This window comes from Thunnus albacares, chromosome 11, assembly GCF_914725855.1.
Source record: "Thunnus albacares chromosome 11, fThuAlb1.1, whole genome shotgun sequence".
In the NCBI taxonomy this organism is placed as follows: domain Eukaryota; kingdom Metazoa; phylum Chordata; class Actinopteri; order Scombriformes; family Scombridae; genus Thunnus; species Thunnus albacares.
In genome coordinates this window covers 30,975,345-30,994,520 of record NC_058116.1, presented here as the reverse complement: position 1 = coordinate 30,994,520, position 19,176 = coordinate 30,975,345, and the positions used below count along the sequence as shown (strand labels likewise).

Genomic DNA, 19,176 nt, shown 5'->3' with positions numbered 1-19,176 from the left:
TGAAACCAGAAGCCAGATGATGTCAGATCTGTCAGGAATCAAGCCAATGAATGGCAAACACACAAAGGGATCTCCTCCCTGTGTATGCCAGCTCCCAGCATGCATTTGGCCACCAGTGAGGTGTTGGAGCTGCAGGCTGCACATGATTGAAACAAGAGCAAACTTTTCACCGCAGCCTGACCTCTAGCAGGGTCACAGGACACCCGATTATTGTCTTGTTTTGGGTTCAAATTTAACAGGATCAATTTGTAATCGAGTCAGAACATTTTTCCTTTTTGTTTGTTTTTTTTTTCCATACTTTATTAAACAAACCACATATTACAAAACAACACATCTTAAAGGACAGACATGACATTAATAACAGATCAATAATACAGATCTTTGGAAAATTAAATAGAGTCAAAGTATCTCCTCTATTTTAAGAACAAGCAGGAGGGGCCTCGACTTATTGAATTTACATTTATATATGCAAAATGTAGCAAAAATGAAAGATTTGTTTTTTTAATGTGCCTTCAAAAAAAAATCTTTAAAAGAAAGAAGTCATGAAAAAATACATTAGAATAAAGTTGAGAACTTCAGACCAGAACAGATGCAGGTGTTTCAGTGCTGGTTTCACAAAAGGCACAACAACAAGTATCAGTTTCCTTTTTGTATTTAAGAAGAAATGAGTCCAGACTTTCTTCTGTACTGTAACAATATCAGCCTGAAAAGGAGATCTGATCTTCTTCTTGTTCTTCTTGACGACAAGCTGTAAAAACAGATTTTAGCCACTGTAGTTTAATCGAAAACCATCAGAATCAGACGCCTCAGGAAGTTCCCCTAGAGACATACATTTACTTTCGTGTGACAGCGCCCTCCAGTGGCCGACAGAGGCAAGGGAGTAAATCAGGTGATGTATGAAAATAACTTCTTTTTTTTTAACCAAGTACTTAAATAAATAAATATATAATAACATGTGCAGCAATGCTGATTCCAATTTCAACAACTCATAATGTAGAAGAATCATGAGAATCATAATATATTGTCTCCCCTCACGTATGTTAATGGGGTGGACAAAATATCAGGAACACTTGTCAATATAATGCACTCCAGTACACCAACACCGCCCACTACGACCTCAATAATAAACACAAAGTAGAATTATCACCTTTCTGACAATGTCAACAAAAACTGAAAATGTAGAAGGTGTGGAATGCACAGGTGTTCCTAATAAAATGCTTCCTGACTGTATAGACAGTATATACATCCTGTATTTCTTCTCAATACAAATATTCAAATATACAGTTGAAATGAAGTACTGAGCCATATTAATACAAATCTACGTAGAGTTCTAGACTCGCGCCCTTTGGCCTTCTGATTTCTTTCTCGAAGAACACACGACATGTGAGTCACAGAGCAGATACGTGTGCTGTAGAAGACAAAAAGAAAGTGATTTGCTATCAGTTGGACTTTAAGGAAACACAGTAAGAACACAAAGGTTTGCTGTATTCATGATTGTGAGCTTGATGTAAAGTATTGCAGTAAAAGTACATAAGGTAACTTAACATGAGAGACTGATGTTCGAACAACAGAAAGGAAACAAGAAACGAAAAGGACAAATGCATTTCCTAATGTCACCCTATCGTCACTGATAGTTGAAGATACTTGACATTGTCTCATGTCACTTGAATGAACTCCAACATGTCCTCCAAATTGAACGACCAAATACGTGGTTTGATCATGTGACTCCAGAACGACACATAGGAGCGTTTTCTAATCAGCAGTAATCAGCAGGATGACATCATCTGTCTGTGCTGTAAACCGTCACACATCACTGTTAAACAATAATGATGTTTCATGATGTGACGACGCTGTGGTTCAGGTCTGGTTAGGTTTAGAGATCATGGTTTGGGTTAAAATCATCACTTTGTTAAGGTTAGAGAAACATGTGGTGAGTTAAAGTTACTGTATCCTTAAAGTTAGGCCACTTTCAACAGCATGGCTTCAAAAAACTGTCCTGACTGATGGCTGGAAAAAGGAGAGAAACAGCGTCTCCTGTTGGGTTATAGCCTCCATCCAGCCTCCTCCTCTGAATGAGGAAATCTGTCCACATATATATACACATCATCAAAATCAACAAACGACATTGTTTAAAACAGATAAATAAAGTAGCAAATACAGTACAAAAAAAAGTGGGATTTGGGCAACAAGTACTCCAAATTAAATGACCAAATAGGTCGTTTGACCATTTGACTCTAGAATGACCCATAAGAGCGTTTTCTAATCAGGCAGTAATCAGCAGGACGACATCATTCGTCTGTGCTTTATAAAACCCAGAATCCAAAAGCAGTGTGTAGTCGGGGTCACATTTCACATGTCTATGAGTTGTTAACAGCTCCACCAAATAGTGATTTTTCCCTCTAAACTTCTCACATGCTTTCATTTCAATAAATGTTCAAATGATCCAATATTTCAGCAAAAATCAAAGATTAGAGAAAAAGTCCAAAAACTGAAAACAGATTTGTGTATCAGAACTTTGTTTTTTCTTCTTTCCTCTCCCATTAATCATCTCACCACCCCTCAGATTTATCTGCTGACCCTTTGGAGGGGCCCGACCCCTAGGTTGGGAACCACTGGACTAAACTAGCTAACTGTATATAAAGTAGTGTAAACTAGCTCCACCTCCAGCAGCTACAACAGTAACATGCTGCTCTAACACTGATGCTTCACTATTAATAATCTAATGATGTCATATATAATAATATATCAGTCAGAGGGACCAAACCACTACTTTTACTGCAATACTTTAACTACATCAAGCTCATAATACTTATGTACTTTTACTGCAATACTTTAACTACATCAAGCTCATAATACTTATGTACTTTTACTGCAATACTTTAACTACATCAAGCTCATAATACTTATGTACTTTTACTGCAATACTTTAACTACATCAAGCTCATAATACTTATGTACTTTTACTGCAATACTTTAACTACATCAAGCTCATAATACTTATGTACTTTTACTGCAATACTTTAACTACATCAAGCCCATAATACTTATGTACTTTTACTGCAATACTTTAACTACATCAAGCTCATAATACTTATGTACTTTTACTGCAATACTTTAACCACATCAAGCTCATAATACTTATGTACTTTTACTGCAATACTTTAACTACATCAAGCTCATAATACTTATGTACTTTTACTTCATGTGGGACTTTTACTTGTAATGGAGTATTTTTACATTGCTGTGTTGGTACTTTTACTTAAGTAAAGGATCTGAATACTTCTTATAAAGCTGTTAAAGCTTCCAAACTGATTCACATCTTGTCTCATAATTATTTGTCTCACAGAAACATGACCCAGTAACTACTTAAGTGTAGATATCTCATATATACGCACTAATCTGGGCAGAACTGGTTTCAGGTACTCTGCACCTGTTAGATTTAATTCGATTCTTTCATCCCTCATAAGGAGATTTTAAAGCTCTTGTAATTGTTTGTATTGATTCTTTGTTGATTGGCTTATTGTTTATTGAATGTTTGCTCTCTCTTCTCAGGTCTGTCTTGAGAAAGTGATCTCAATCTCAATCTCAATGTGAATTAAAGTTCAGTAACTGTACTTTTGAACAGCTCCATCTGAATTAATTTATTCAGCCCCTCCTCTCAAAGACACAGCCAGCATTTAGATGATTTTCTCTAAAGGAGATGAGATAAGAGAGGAAATGTCTCACAGTCTGCTAAAGTGTCAGTAATGCTTCCTGATCCTATTCCCTTGAAGCTATGCAGAGGGATTTATAATTCATACATAAAGATGGCATGATTATTGTTGCAGTCTTAATCCAAATTGCAACAGGCTTTGCCCTGAACTCGTTACGTCAGCGGTCTCGACTCTTCTCGCTTGTTGCAGACGAACAAAAACCGCTGGAAGCCTCTTTCTGCTCGGAGATCCGCCGCGTCCCCGCCATGCCAAAACGAATATTTCCCCTGTCAGCTGTGTGAAGCCGAGTGACACAGTCAACTAAACGCTGCAGGCTGAACCGGGCTGGAGGTTACAACGCGCTTGTTTCTCTCTCTCTCTTGTCCCCTTTATCGTGAGACTGAGCGGCTCTCTGTTGGTCCTCTCTCTTTCTGCTGGACTGTTAGCGCTCTCACCGCCTTCCACCATTACGTCCCAAAGTAAAACGGACTTTTTAGCGCTTGTTTCTCGGACTCTCCAGAGGAAGAGAATCGTCGCCGCTGTGGTTGGCATCGTCATGGTTTTGGCTCTCATCATCGCGATTCCTCTTCTGGTCCAAACTTCCAAGACCGATGCGCATTACGAGATGATGGGCACCTGCCGGATGATCTGTGACCCGTACAACCCCAAACCGAGCGCCACGGCTCTGGAGGTCATGCAGGACCTGAGCGCCATCCCTTCTCCCACTTTTGTTCAAGGGACTAGAGGTGAGCCGGGTCGGCCGGGGAAACCCGGGCCGAGGGGTCCGCCAGGCGAACCGGGCCCACCCGGTCCGAGAGGGCCTCCGGGGGATAGAGGAAGTTCAGGAAAGACGGGGCACCCCGGAGTATTGGGCACAGCGCGGACCGACACCGGCGGAGAGCCGGGCTCTGCTGTTGGCGGGTCAAAGATCGCGTTTTATGTGGGTCTGAAAAACCCTCACGAGGGATATGAAGTGTTGAGGTTTGACGACATTATCACGAACCTGGGGAACCACTACGACTCCACAACCGGCAAGTTCACGTGCCAAGTGTCTGGGATTTACTACTTCACCTATCATGTGCTGATGCGCGGAGGAGACGGGACGAGCATGTGGGCAGACCTGTGCAAAAACGGACAGGTAAATATTCTCCCGGTGTGTTGTGTGCGTTAAACATACATGAATTACAGTTCTTCCGTCGTGCGTGGATCAGCTCTCCAACGCGCGAGAGAGCCGCGGAGAGCAATTACGCACTCAAGATCATCCACTGCGGTGTCGATGTTGGTTCTTTAATTTTATCCAGTTTGGTCGGTAAATGTAGAAACACGCGCTTCACGGTGAGGTGGAGTTTATTGTTCGGTCTGTCCTGCTGTAAATAAAACATGTGGTTGTTCGCGGGGAGGGTGGATGTGGGTGTGGGTGGAGGGGTGGAGGGGTGATACTGCTGGGTCAAATCGCTCTCTGTTCATTTGCAGGTCCGAGCCAGCGCCATAGCGCAGGACGCCGACCAGAACTACGACTACGCCAGCAACAGCGTCGTCCTGCATCTGGACTCCGGGGACGAGATTTATGTGAAGCTGGACGGCGGGAAGGCGCACGGCGGAAATAACAACAAATACAGCACGTTTTCCGGTTTCCTTTTGTACCCGGACTAATGTGGGATACTCTCACCACTCCATCCCAGAACTGCGATGACAGAAATAAACTCCAGTTTAATTTAAGCTACACAGTTAATCAGACCGACAAGAGGAAGATGCCACTTATAGCCTCATATTTAGTTTTAAAACCTAACTTTTCTTTTTAAATTATATGGATTATTATGTTTTTTTTAACCGCAAGGATGAAATGATTCCACTTATTTCCACAACAGCTTCACACGCTTTAGTGATTTTCTTTATCTCCACCATGGCGCGTTCAAGGACCCTCCTGAAACGGTTTGTTCAGCTTTGGAAATAAGTGAAATTATTACGATCACAAATTCAACTAATAATTCTGCAAAAATAACAGCCCCAGATTTGTTTTCCTCCATTGTTGTGAGAAAAATAAGAGACTCTGCTACAGATTAACCGCCTTCACATGATGGATTCACTGTCTATATTCGCAGTGCAGGTGTTGTTGCGTTTTCTCTTTGTGTATTTTGTGGAGTTGAGGTTATTAATGGACCTGTTCAGGGGTGTATTGAAGCTGAACTGAACACGCCTTGATGACCACCCTGTATACAGAGGACATTGCTGTGTGACGTGATGCTATTTTTTTTTTTTTTTTTTTTTGCTTGAAAGTGTGTCTCACGAAGATATATGCAGTCTATAAGCACTTATGTATATATTTATTCAAAAAGAAATAAAAATGAGTGGACCCATATAGGCTGTAGGCCACAAGTAACCAGTGTCCATCCAGTGTTGCAAAAATGTTTCTATATGTCTTCGTATTCCAGTATGATCAATAATTTCAATAAATTATATGTTTTCTATGCTGGTTTGCGATTTTGTGGAACTGAGGCCAAATCTTTCATGTGATCAGGAAAAATGTTACTGAACAGCAGGATGTAGGTTTGAGTTAATGTTACTAATTTATTCCAGTACTTGTACTTTATTAGTAGAGTATTTCCATTTGATGCTACTTTATACTTCCACTCTACTACATTTAATACGTCCACTTCTCACATTTCAATAAATGTTCAAATGATCCAATATTTCAGCAAAAATCAAAGATTAGAGAAAAAGTCCAAAAACTGAAAACAGATTCGTGCATCAGAACTTTGTTTTTTCTTCTTTCCTCTCCCATTAATCATCTCACCACCCCTCAGATTTATCTGCTGACCCTTTGGAGGGGCCCTGACCCCTAGGTTGGGAACCACTGGACTAAACTAGCTAACTGTATATAAAGTAGTGTAAACTAGCTCCACCTCCAGCAGCTACAACAGTAACATGCTGCTCTAACACTGATGCTTCACTATTAATAATCTAATGATGTCATATATAATAATATATCAGTCAGAGGGACCAAACCACTACTTTTACTGCAATACTTTAACTACATCAAGCTCATAATACTTATGTACTTTTACTGCAATACTTTAACTACATCAAGCTCATAATACTTATGTACTTTTACTGCAATACTTTAACTACATCAAGCTCAGAATACTTATGTACTTTTACTGTAGTAGGATTCTTCATGCAGGACTTTTACTTGTAATGGAGTATTTCTACATTGCTGTTTTGGTACTTTTACTGCAGTAAAGGATCTGAATACTTCTTCCACCACTGAGAGACAATAAGACAGACAGAGCCTGTGTGTGTGTGTGTGTGTGTGTGAGTGTGTGTGTGTGTGTGATACAGATAGATGGCCTTCTCCTGGCCACACAGCTCTGCATGCATATCTTGTGGCCGACAGTGATCCATTCTCGTTCTGATAAATGTGGAGATGGCGTTTTGTCTCAGCGCCTCGTGCTTTATGAGTGTCCCATTAATTAAGTCAACAGCTCAGCACGTCACACTCCATTCAGGACCAACGTCCTCGTTAAACCGCCTGGACTTGGCGGCTGTGCAACACCGGCCGCATGTTAAGCGCGCACTTAAGATCCTTAAGGCATGGAGCGTCACATCCTGAGGGTAAACATGCGTTATTCATCCAGCCAGCTGTTACCTGGAGCTTCATGTTTGTGCAAGTTTGCAGAGGTTAATTAAATATTTTAATATCGTCCTCTCTTTTCACTCATCCTTGGATTGTCCGGCTGAGAAGTGCTGACTGTGAAAATGTCACTTTTACCTGCAGGGTTTTCCTCCTCCTGTACAGCTTTTTTTATAAACTAGAGGGTTTTTAAAAGAGTCTTAATGTCATTTAATATTTAATGCAAATATGTTTTAATATACACTCTACCAGTAGTGTCCTCATATCCCAAAGTTTCCTCTCAGCAGTCTCAGAATTGATGTTTATTTTATGTGCATATCCACTTTATTCTTCTTCTCAGTCCTCTAGGTGATAATACTGTAGAATTACAACAATAAAGGTACCAAGCTCATATGTTTCACTGCTCTGAAGAATCACTTGCGTTCATCCAATCATTCCAGGTTTTTATCTGGAAAACTTTCACTGAGCAGGTTTACCTCAGCTGAATTAAGAGGACCTGCTGCTAAAGACTCCACATTCTTTCTTTTAATGAAGCTACACTCGATGGCAGAACATGTAGAACATTATCTTTACCCCCCCGAGCCACAGCAGATGTGGAAATATGTATAAATATTTATTGTATATGAGATGAGATGATTTATGTGTAGCAACATTGTTCAGTCTGCTGTATGAAGTAAAGACCTTTGCAGCAGACTTCAGGACCATGGACAGAGGAAACTCCTGCTGCCTTCAAGTACTCTGCAGAAGCTCAGACTTCTGGGTGTCTTGTGCATCAAAGAACTAAAAACAAAACAAAGTTCTGATACACAAATCTGTTTTCAGTTTTTTGGACTTTTTCTCTAAGAAGTTTAGAGGGAAAAATCACTATTTGGTGGAGCTGTTAACAACTCATAGACATGTGAAATGTGACCCCGACTACACACTGCTTTTTGTAAGACGTCAAAAGACAAAAAGGTTGGAAACCACTGGTTTCATCTTTAACAATGTGTTGTATTTTAAAAGCTTGTTATATTATCCATTGTGTCAAATCTTCATCTGAAAAGTAACTAAAGCTGTCAAATAAATGTAGTGGAGTAGAAAGTACAATATTTCCCTCTGAAATGTAGAAAGTAGCATCACATGGAAATACTCAAGTAAAGTACAAGTACCTCAAAACTGTACTTCAGTACTTGAGTAAATGTACTCTAGTACTAGTTACTTTCCACCACTGGAAATTAATTTCTCTGCAGTTTTTGCATTTGATTTTTTTTGTATTTTATAATTATGAGAGTGAAATCTCAGTTCCTCTCAGCTATGTCGTCTTTCTAGACAGTCATGGATGTGTTGAGAGAACTGGACATGGATTATATCAGTTGCTGTCAGTTGTTCTCAGTAGCCACTTGTTGTATTGCAGTAAAAAACATCCTGCCTGCATTTTCCCCAAAGACCCACCATTACAAGAGAAATTCTGTTAAACTGTTGTCAGGACACCTCCAACTGCAAATAACGTCACCTCTTTGTATCATCAATTTTTAATCCATGAATGTTTTACATTTGTAAAACTTTCCCAAAGCCTTGAAGTTTGTGAAATCATCCCATTGTAACGTCTGTAGGCTGAGCATGAACTCGCCGACGGGGTGAGCAGGAGGAACACTACTGAGCATGTGCAGTGAGCTGCAAAACCTGGAAGCTAGAAAACTTTTTAGGCTCATTCACCAGGTGAGTAATTCACATTCAGCTGAATAGGCGCCACCTTTGAGTCCAGTATCAAGTCAATATAATGCATCCATGTACTCGACAGCAACCCAGTCGCCAGAAGAAAACGTTGGCATTGAACGTTTCTGCAAACCACAGAATATATACATTTCAACACGTGTAATATGTATCATATCAACATTTCTGCAAACATAGCATATTAACATTTCTACAAATGTAGCATATCAACATTTCTACCCGTTGAATAATGATGTTTTATGGTGTGACAACGCTGTGGTTAAGGTCTGGTTAGGTTCAGGCACAAAGACCACTTGGTTAGGGTTAGGGAAAGATCATGGTTTGGGTTCAAATAAAATAAAAATGAAATAAAAATGGCCGATGTCTCACTAAAAACACACGGTTTTGTCAGTTGAAACGGGAAGCAGGCGTTGGTTTCGAGGTGGTCTCGAACCGTGCTCTCTGCTGACTGACTTACTAACCAACCACTGACCCCTCCTCCTAATAGAAAAGATCAGCTCATATAGATTAGGGTGTGAACTATGTCACTTTACGTCAATATTAGGGTTAGGGGGTTAGGGTTAGGGTTAGGGGTTAGGGTTTAGGGTAGGGTTAAGGTTATGGTAGGGTTAGGGTTAGGGGTTAGGGTTATTTTAGGGTTAGGGTTAGGGGGTTAGGGTAGGGGTTAGGGGCATGTGAACTACGTCACTTTACGTCAATATTAGGGTTAGGGTTATGGTAGGGTTAGGGGTTAGGGTTAGGGGGTTATGGTAGGGTTAGGGTTAGGGGGTTAGGGTTAGGGGGTTAGGGTAGGGTTTAGGGGTTAGGGGGTTAGGGTTAGGGGCATGTGAACTACGTCACTTTAGAAATGTTGAGCTGATGCGTATTTTGGAAATGTTCATATGATACGTATTTCACATGTTGAAACGTAGATATTCAACATTTCTGTGGTTTGCAGACACGTAAACTGCCAATATTTTATTCTGGCGACCAGGCTGTTGACAGATAACCTGAGTGGAACCAGAACTTCTGGATTCTGTTACAGAAGTAAGAAAACCTCATTCAAAACAAGACTTCTGTAACTACATTATGAAGTAAAAATCCAGCCTCGGAACAGAACCTTTCTCAACAGATTGTCACATGAATTGCTTCATATGTTCAGATAAGGACGAGAGTTTTTCTTAATAATTTGATATTAATGTTTTTAGTTGTCTTTAACAAACACTATTTCCCACAATCCCTAGATGTTCACAGGCTAAACGGCATCAGAAGGTTGTTAATTAACCAGTATGTGTTACTACAAAATACAGTGTAAGTAATGAGTAACTGTAAGGATGGACGAGAATCAGAGGACTTTATGATGAGTAGCTATGATGGAACAGAGACACACAACACTGCTGTAGATTTTGTCTGCATATACTGAAAAGTAAACCAGACAGTAACAAGGTGCAACTCCGGTACTTCTTGAAGTAAGTTGAAGCTGCAATATAAATCCAGCCACTAAACGATAGAACAGATGTTCTTTGTTTTCTCTTTCACACAGGAACAAACATGATTTCTGTGACTCTCACTAAGCATTTTAACCTTTCACAAGTTCACACAAGCATTTATACATATTCATAGATGAATTTCCCTCACAGATCAAATGTGGTCTGTCTATGTGTGGGCACATTTCTTGAAGTAAGTGTAGTAAGTGAATATGTAGATCACAGCCTTCTTCCTGCAGGTAATAGGCTCTGTATCAGCTCTACTCTGGTATCTCTGAAATCTTCTCTCAAGTCTCTGGCCTTCTAAACTCCAACTCCACAACCTGACCCGTGAATAAAGTCAAAATAAAATTACATTCATGCAGATGCTTAAAAGCATTTCTGACCATAGAAGAAAACTTGATCTGTGGGAGGGCAGAGTTCAGGTTTTTAAATTGAATCAAAATAATTTACCATCCTACACAGAAAGTCAGAGCTCACTGTGTCATTTTATAAAAATGATAATAAACGTTATTTGTACAGCACTTTATGACTATTTAATACCTTTAATACAGGGTGTCTGATATCTATAAGAAATAAAAGAGGCTACTGTATATGTGCCCATGGTCTCAAATGTTCACTTGAAACAGGCTCCACAGATTTAGTGTTGCACTCCTAAAACATTGACGGACTCACAATGAACTGTTTTTTAAAAAATGATCAAAATCAATCCCTCCGAACTGGATTTATGGAGCTGCCAGCCTCCAGCGGGCTGCAAAGGTCTAGTAACTTCACTTCTTTGTAACTCCACGCACCCAGATTTCTTTCATTTATGTGTCAGGAATACAGGGTTATAAAAGGTTTTTTTTTAAAAATGAACATGTCCATAATAAGGGCAGTTCTATTCTTTTGGGGAAGTCATAAATCTGAGATATGGGAGTCCTGTGAGGTAAGATGGACGGCCAGCATGGTGAGCCTGTGGAAATGCCTGCTGGGTTTACCAACCAGGGTCACTGGTGAAATATTTTATTGGGATTTATCTGTTGGAGGTGAATGGGCATTTGAAATATTTGATTTACTGGAGGAGTGTGGACAGTTATTTACAAAAAGTAAATGTGGAGGTGTTGGTTGGAGGTTTAACCAGGTCTGGGCTAAACGTACACAAACATAAGCAGAAGAAATCTAACAAAAGCCAAAACTAATTATTTTATTTATTTAAGAAAGACTATAAATGTGAAAAATATGTTAAAGGTTTAATATGTAATTATTCCACATTAAAATGTGTAAAAACAACTAGACCTATGTTATATATGTTGTTGAGTTGTGTACTTACATTATCCCAAATGTTTCCAACAGTTTTCAAACTCAGAGAAATCTGTAATTTAATCAAAGTAACGGACCGTTTCATTTGGTCGCCTGTCGATGACGTCATACCTCCTCTACCAAAGAGTAAACACGCACCAGATGCATACGGCGGCGCTGTGTTTGTCCGCTACAATGGCGTCTACCAAAGAGTAACTTACACACATACAAGATAATACATCGGCGTTGTGGTTGTTCCACACAAACTGTTATAAATGGACTTTTATTCAGTTTTAAGACACATTTTCATGATAAATTTAGGTGGTTTTTAACTTTATCTTTTAGCCGGAAGAAGGATTTTAGTCATTGGACGTCTGGATCTTAAGTTATCAGAGAAATAAACTGGACAAACGTTAGCAGCAGCTCGGCTAACAGCCCCTCCAGGAAGTCCGGTGGTCACCAAACATCGTCGGAGAAACATTGATTTTTTAGGTGAAACAGCTTTAATTAGTATTTTAACGATTTTAACGTGAGTGTACGTTTGGTTTTGGAGAGGAGGAGACCTCTGCTGATAATTCGGCTCCCGGTAAAAACATCCCGAATGATTCACACTGGAGTAATCCGAACCAGGTGAAGCTGGTTATTTAACGACAAAGACAACAACTCCCATGATCCCTTGCTACTTCACACCGTCATCACACTCTGTCTTTTGTTATTGTTTTGATTGAGACTCCTAGCGGCTGAAATTACATATTATGCATTTAAGGATAATTTCCCTAAAAGTCAGGGATCACTGTGTGCACAGATAAGATGGTATATTTCCACTACATATTGAAACTGGAAGATATAGAGGTGTGATTGAAGATGAAAGAATCTGAATATTATGAGCTGAATAAGGTGGAAAACGAAATCCATTTCATTCTCTACATGATTTACAACAAATATAGTTCATGTTCCAGATTTAGATCTGATAGGAAATGAGAATGGAGCTTTAACTGAATACTTTTTCATGCTTATACCATATATATTTAAGTTTGGGTAAACAGTCTTCTCAGTCAGAGTCACTGCTGGAATGGTCTGCCGATTTAATTAAGTGAGAGCGCTAATTACCTATTAAACATAAACTGAAGATACGGCTTAAAGCAAAACAAACTCACAATCATGAGTAATCATCTCCGACACTGCCTTTACATACTCTTATTGTTTTTATATATCTCTGTAATGTATTTATGTATTGTATTGAATTGTATTGTATTGTAATGATGACATTAACCTGCCCAGAGACTGCGGATGAAAACTAGCTCATTAACTCCAACACATTTACATTGATGTGGAAACTGAAATGTCGATTTATGTGCACTGTCCCTGGTTAATAAATAAATAATAAATGAATAAATACACATGTGATGTATGTGTGTATATGTATCTATGGGCATGTATGTTAATGGAGTGGACAAAATATTAAGAACATCAATATAATGCACCCCAGTGCAGCACCACCCACTACGACCTCAATAATAAACATAAAGTAGAATTATCACCTTTCTGACAATGTCAACAAAAACTGAAAATGTATAAACTTCGTAAATGTAGAATTTATAGCAGAGCTGTTGTATTGGATTGCATTAGATTGCACAGGTAGGTAGAGGTAGAGCGTATAGAGTGAAAATAAAATGGGACCCAGTATCGACCCCTGAGGGACTCCACAATTTACTAAAGAGTGAGGGGAGACACGGTCACCAATAGAAACAAAAAAATGTCCGATTTGTCAAATAAGAACAAAACCACTTCAAAGCCGTCCCAGATATACCAACCAAGTGCTGCAGCCTCTCAGTCAGAAGTTTGTGGTCAACTGTATCAAAAGCTGCACTTAAGTCTAGCAGAACAAGACTGGAACATTCACCAGTATCAGCCGTAATCTTGAAATGACAAGAATATTTTTTGTTGTATGCAATTATAATGACAACAACGTTGAACTGAATCACCCCTCTTCTTAGCCGCACCCCAACACTCCTCTTGAGGTCTCAGGGTGTTGCCAGGCTTGGTGGGCTATACGATCCATCGCAACCAACCATGAAAAGACCAAAACCAACAAGGTGTCTCTCAATACTTTCTGACTTTCTTACTCTGATCTGTTGCACTCAGCCTGAAGCCCACTGATTCCTACTGATGTAAATCTTTAAAAACACCTCACAAATGTAGTTTTTAGCAAACAAATAGGAGGAAATAGTGCATTTTTGGGGACTATTTTCAGCAGCGGATTAATCCACATTTCCACAAAAAAAAAGTAGTTTTGCTTGCTTTTATTCCCACAATCTTCATTCTTTCAGTTTCTGCAGTGTTGGGAGTGCATACTGACTGGCTTCATCAGCTTTTGTTTGTTAATTTGCATCACACCAGGGTGTGAAGGGAATAAACACTGACTGTGCTAAGTAGATGGATAGATATGTTGGTATTTTTGTGCTGGCAAGTAAGAGAAATAACACCTCTTATTCTCTCTAGATTTCAGATTTTAACGGTGCATTTTCAAAGAATCAGCCCACAGATTCATATAAAAAAAAAACAGATTTAATAAGAGAAATGTTTCCTCTTTAAAAAAGGCGCTTCACTCTTTGAGTTAAGTGCTTTTCACAGAATCTACAAATCAGACCTCTGAATCAAAAGGTAAATCCTCTGTGAGCCGTCGAGGCAGAAATCTCCATCTCTGTCGGCAGCTGTCAGACTTCATCAGACACGCTGCTTTACCGTCACCCTCTCTTCTCCCCACAAGACTCTCTGCTAAATGAAAGGCAACAGGTTTTTATGGCGATACATAAAAAAACGTGCCAACAGTGGGACACCACAGCGGCTGAGATAAAACACTCTATTTGTTGCTTTCCTGCCTATTTCATTTCGCCTGCTTTCAGAGGGGGCCCCGGGCAGGCAGGTGCATGCTTTATGTGCCTGATTGACACCTGAGCCAGGGGTCTGACACAGATGCTAGATTCCCATCTGCACCAGCACTAATAAAACAACAAGACGCTCTCTGTCACTTCCAGAAACAAACAGGGGAGCCGGACGCTGCTGATGGCGAGCGTTGGGCATCGCACACTAACTTTTTCTGACAAGAGGCAACGGTTTTTAAAATAGGTTTGTCTCTCGGAGAGCAAACAGAGGGACCATAAGGTGAAAAGAGCACTTAGGGGAAACATTTCACTATCAAGAAAACCAATATGCTCTGAGAGGAGGGAAAAGGACTCGAGCGGCGCATTACTACGAGAATATTGTGGAGTTTGTTTTTATTTTTGTCTCTCTGAATCTCTTCACGGAGGAGGCCCGGGAACAGGAGGCCGTGCTAATCAGCAGTAGCACACAGACCGAGCCGGTTTGCTCAGTGTCACTGAGATGACTAACCAATGAATTACTGGCCAGGAGTGACCCTCCTGCCCCACTTGCTGCAACACATATGCCAATTCCTATCGGCCTGCGTCAGGAGGGGTGGGGGGCGAGGGTCTTCTGTGACAAGAAGCTTCATATATCTGCAGCCTGATGAGCTGCTGTGACGTAAAAAGCAACAGGACCAAAGCCTGTGGTACCTAATGGAGGTAATGAATGTAAGGGAGGCAGAGAGAGAGGTCCAGGATTTATACACTTCCTCTCCACCCTTTTGGCTTCTGATTTTTTTCTCAAAGAACACAGAACATGTGAGTTACAGAGCAGTAAGAACACAAAGGTTTGCTGTACTCATGATGGTCTGTACTCGGGTCAGCCTTTGATCAGTCAGCAAAACTCTTCCCAAGAAAAACTCTCAGAATCAGTTGTTCCTGTAAGCATTCCCAAATAACATCCATATTGAAGTGATAGAAGTCCTCCAGTGTCTGTAGTAATTATGACGGGAGCAAAGGAGGGAATCAGGTGACGTTATTATAGAGCAGCAAAGTCCACGGAGGAGGTCGAGGTGGATGATCGGTCAACAAAACATCAGACTTTAACAGGAAACAACAAACAAAAAAACCAAACAGGAAATGAAAGGCACAAATGTTTTTCCCAATATCACTCTATCATCACCGAGACTCTTGTTGAAGTTATTTGAAATTGTCTCACACCACTTGACTGAACTCCAACATGTCCTCCAAAAAACAACCATATACGTGGTTTGATCATGTGACTCCAGAACGACACATAGGAGCGTTTTCTAATCAGCAGTAATCAGCAGGACGACATCATCTGTCTGTTAAACACTGTTAAACTATAATGATGTTTTATGTTCAGGTCTGGTTAAGTTTAGGTAAAGATTATGGTTTGGATTAAAACGATCATTTTGTTAAGGTTATAGAAACGTGATGGGTTAAAATTACTACGTCCTTAAAGGACAAGTTCACGATTTTTCCAATCTGTCTTAAACCAACAGTCAGGAGCCCAAATGAACATTGAAGCTGTTTTTCTTGCTGTAATCATTCCTCCTGTTCATACTGACCATTAGGTCCCTTCATAATGCACTTACAATGGAAGTGATGGAGGACAAAATCCACAGTCCTCCTTCTGTGCAAAAAATGTATTTCAAAGTTTATCTGAAGCTAATATGAAGCTTCAGCGTCCAAATGAGTCAAATCAAGTAGATATCTTTCAACGTTACAGTCTTTTTAGTGCCAAAGTTCCTCTTTTTGTTACTATACTTCCACCTGCAGCTCAACAGGGAAACACTGTCCGAGAAAACACAAAGACTGTTAACGTGGCAGCGACGAAAACCTCTTTCAATGTTCATATGAGCACCTGACTGTTGTTTTAAGACTTTAAGACTTTAAAAAACCTATCCTTTAAGGTTAGACGACCTCCGTTGTCATGGCTACAATAATTATCACAGGGTTAAGGTTAGGGGACAATCGTAGTTACGGTTTTTAAAAATCTGTCCTCGCAGTTGGAAACAGGAAACAAACAGAAGTCCACTGTTGCGTTAATGCATCTTTGTTATAATTACTACAGCTGCTGGATGACATCTGTCACTCAAATGTAAGAGGGAAATAATTTTAAATATGGTCTTATCAGAGATATATATATGTGGATATAGCACAGGTTTAAACAACAAGTAAATTATTTATCAACCATTGATTAACACTTCTAAGCCCTTCAGACAACCCTGTCTCCTAGAAATTGCATTCATATACAACTAAAATGCAACAGCAGATATGTTTTGCAGGAAACGTAATGCTGCTTAAATACGTTTTCTCTCAATATATTGAAAAAATGTTGATACTGAACATATGAATGAAATGTTCAAAGACAACGTAGGTTTTTTCTTCCCACTCAAATATCTGACTATAGCAATATTAAACTTGTTTGGTTGTTTTCAGACTCTAGCAGCACTTTGTTCACATCAGTGCAGGATTGTGATTTTTGGTTTAATACAAACTAAAGTTTGCAGTGACTTGAAGCGACCCCCGACCCCCGACCCCCGACTTCAGAGCGATATATAAATCTTGTGCTCCATTCATTAGAAATAAAAGTTACCTGCAAACATAATCCAGCCAGAGATTCCATTTGCCAAAGCAACATAAACAATTTAGTCGCATATATATATATATAAACGTCTGTCCTAGGAGACACGGTTGTATCAGAAATGTTGGTACATTTTTCCCTCGTGAAGACTTTTACCTCCTCAGGACTCCAAACACGTCTTATGAAACAATCTGGGAAAAGAACATCACTCACAGCTCCCAGACATACAGTATGCAACCTATTATGATGGGCTTCTAGCAGGTATTGATTGGCTATAAAAGGTTTACAAGGCAAAAAAAAAAAAAAAAAAAAGGTTGGAACCAGTGAGACAAAGAAAAAATGCTGCATTTTTCCTCACTGTCAACAAATCCCATGAAATTGATCTAGAGATAAGTTTTGTGATATGTTAAATAATGTTAATTCCTGCTCCGTCCCTGCACATAGTCATGTTTTCTATTGTTAATATAAAAATACTGATTAGTGCAGCTGTAAGCAGATATTGGCAGAACTGTCTTTAATGCCTCCAACACTCAGAAAGAATCCTTGTCGACACACATCAGCTCCCTTCACTCCTCTTGGTGCTCGATCCCAGTGGTGCAAAACCCACAAAACCGGCTAATAACACCAGAGGGAATCTCTTCTTTACCTTCCGCTGAGTCTTATAGTTTTGTTTTACCTTGTCTGACCTTGAGAAGTAACCGTCTCTTTCCATTTTTGTGCGTCATCCTAAAACAGAACAGAAATCAGCTCTAGTGGATCCTGTCAGAGAGCTGATAAATAATGGAAAGAGTAAGAATGGGCTCTGGGGGGAGGTGGGGGGGGGGGGGGAGTTTAGGCAGGTGTATAGCTTTAACAGAACCAGTTTAAATGTAAAAATGTCTGAGAAGACGTGATTGAAAGTGCAGGCGTGTGTGTTTGCGTACGCGCATGTGTGTGAAGGAGAAAGGATTTATGGGAGGATTTGTGGATTTCTGTCTGTTTGATAAATTAGACCACATGACATTAGTCTCTCTTCTTCTCAACAGCTTCATATACGTTTGTCACATTAAAAAAAAAACACACACACACACACACAGCTTGTTTCCCGCTCTTAGCAATTAGCATAGCATCGCATGTGATCGGCGTGTCAGCGTGGGTCGCCGCCGGAGACGCTTCGTGACTGTATCAGAGGACTCCGCGTGTGGAAGAGGTCTGTCATCCTGGAGTTTCCCCAAGGCTCATCTCCAGGAACATTAAAATTCATTACCAGTGATTAGCATATTAAATCTCTGTGAAACGCCATCACTTTTCTTGTTGTCATGACGCCACATTTTACTCGCCGGCCGCACGTCAAAGTCAAACGCAGATGACTCAGGCTTTTTGTTGTTGTGTTGTGTCTGTCTGACTACTTTCTCTGACAATTGGGCAGGAAAAAGTGGATGTTTCGTGAGAGAGGAGATGGTGATAGCAGTGTGTTGCTGTTAGAGCGGATAAAGGCATTTTGTCCCCAAAGCGCTGCAGCTGAGCCCACAACGGCCGTCTGTAGGCCTCAGGACGAGTTTATATTTAAACACCTCAGATGTTTGTACCAACTGACACTACACCAGTGTCACCCTCACTCTTTTACCCTCACTTACCCCTCCCTCTCATCTTTTACAGAATAATTTCATTGATCTAAATCCACTCAGGTATGAAAATGTTATGTCTTCTTGTCTGTGTGATTAAAGACTCACTTAATTAGACTCTGGTGTATTGTCACATCACCTCATTATCAAGAAATGATATATCAACACCACCTGGCATCGAGACACCCTCCAGAAATTACAAAGCAGAAGATAATTAAATATCATCATACTGGTCAAACTGTGTGGTTGAAACCAAACAACAACTTCCTCTATATGCAAATATATGATATACAGTATATTCAGATAAATATTGT

At 40.0% G+C, this 19,176-nt stretch overlaps 1 protein-coding gene and 1 long non-coding RNA gene across 2 annotated transcripts; one reads left to right on the top strand and one right to left on the bottom strand.

The window, feature by feature from the left end:
- Positions 1-320: 320 nt before the first annotated feature.
- On the bottom strand, positions 321-18,933 carry LOC122991676. The gene is made up of 3 exons (XR_006405888.1): positions 18,922-18,933; positions 13,284-13,286; positions 321-682 (listed from the first exon to the last, which is right to left on the bottom strand). It is a non-coding gene; the product is annotated as an uncharacterized LOC122991676 (long non-coding RNA).
- Positions 4,034-6,162, top strand: c1ql2 (complement component 1, q subcomponent-like 2). Its single transcript, XM_044364872.1, has 2 exons — positions 4,034-4,830; positions 5,166-6,162. The coding sequence occupies exons 1-2, from the start codon at positions 4,249-4,251 to the stop codon at positions 5,343-5,345; spliced, it is 762 nt and encodes a 253-aa protein (XP_044220807.1). The 5' UTR covers positions 4,034-4,248; the 3' UTR covers positions 5,346-6,162.
- Positions 18,934-19,176: the final 243 nt, after the last annotated feature.

What these genes read in the sequence shown, in the direction of transcription:
- c1ql2 (XM_044364872.1), top strand. Translation starts at nt 4,249, where the DNA reads ATGGTTTTGGCTCTCATCATCGCGATTCCTCTTCTGGTCCAAACTTCC. An exon ending in ACCTGTGCAAAAACGGACAG is followed by an intron (nt 4,831 to 5,165) that starts GTAAATATTCTC and finishes GTTCATTTGCAG; the next exon opens with GTCCGAGCCAGCGCCATAGC.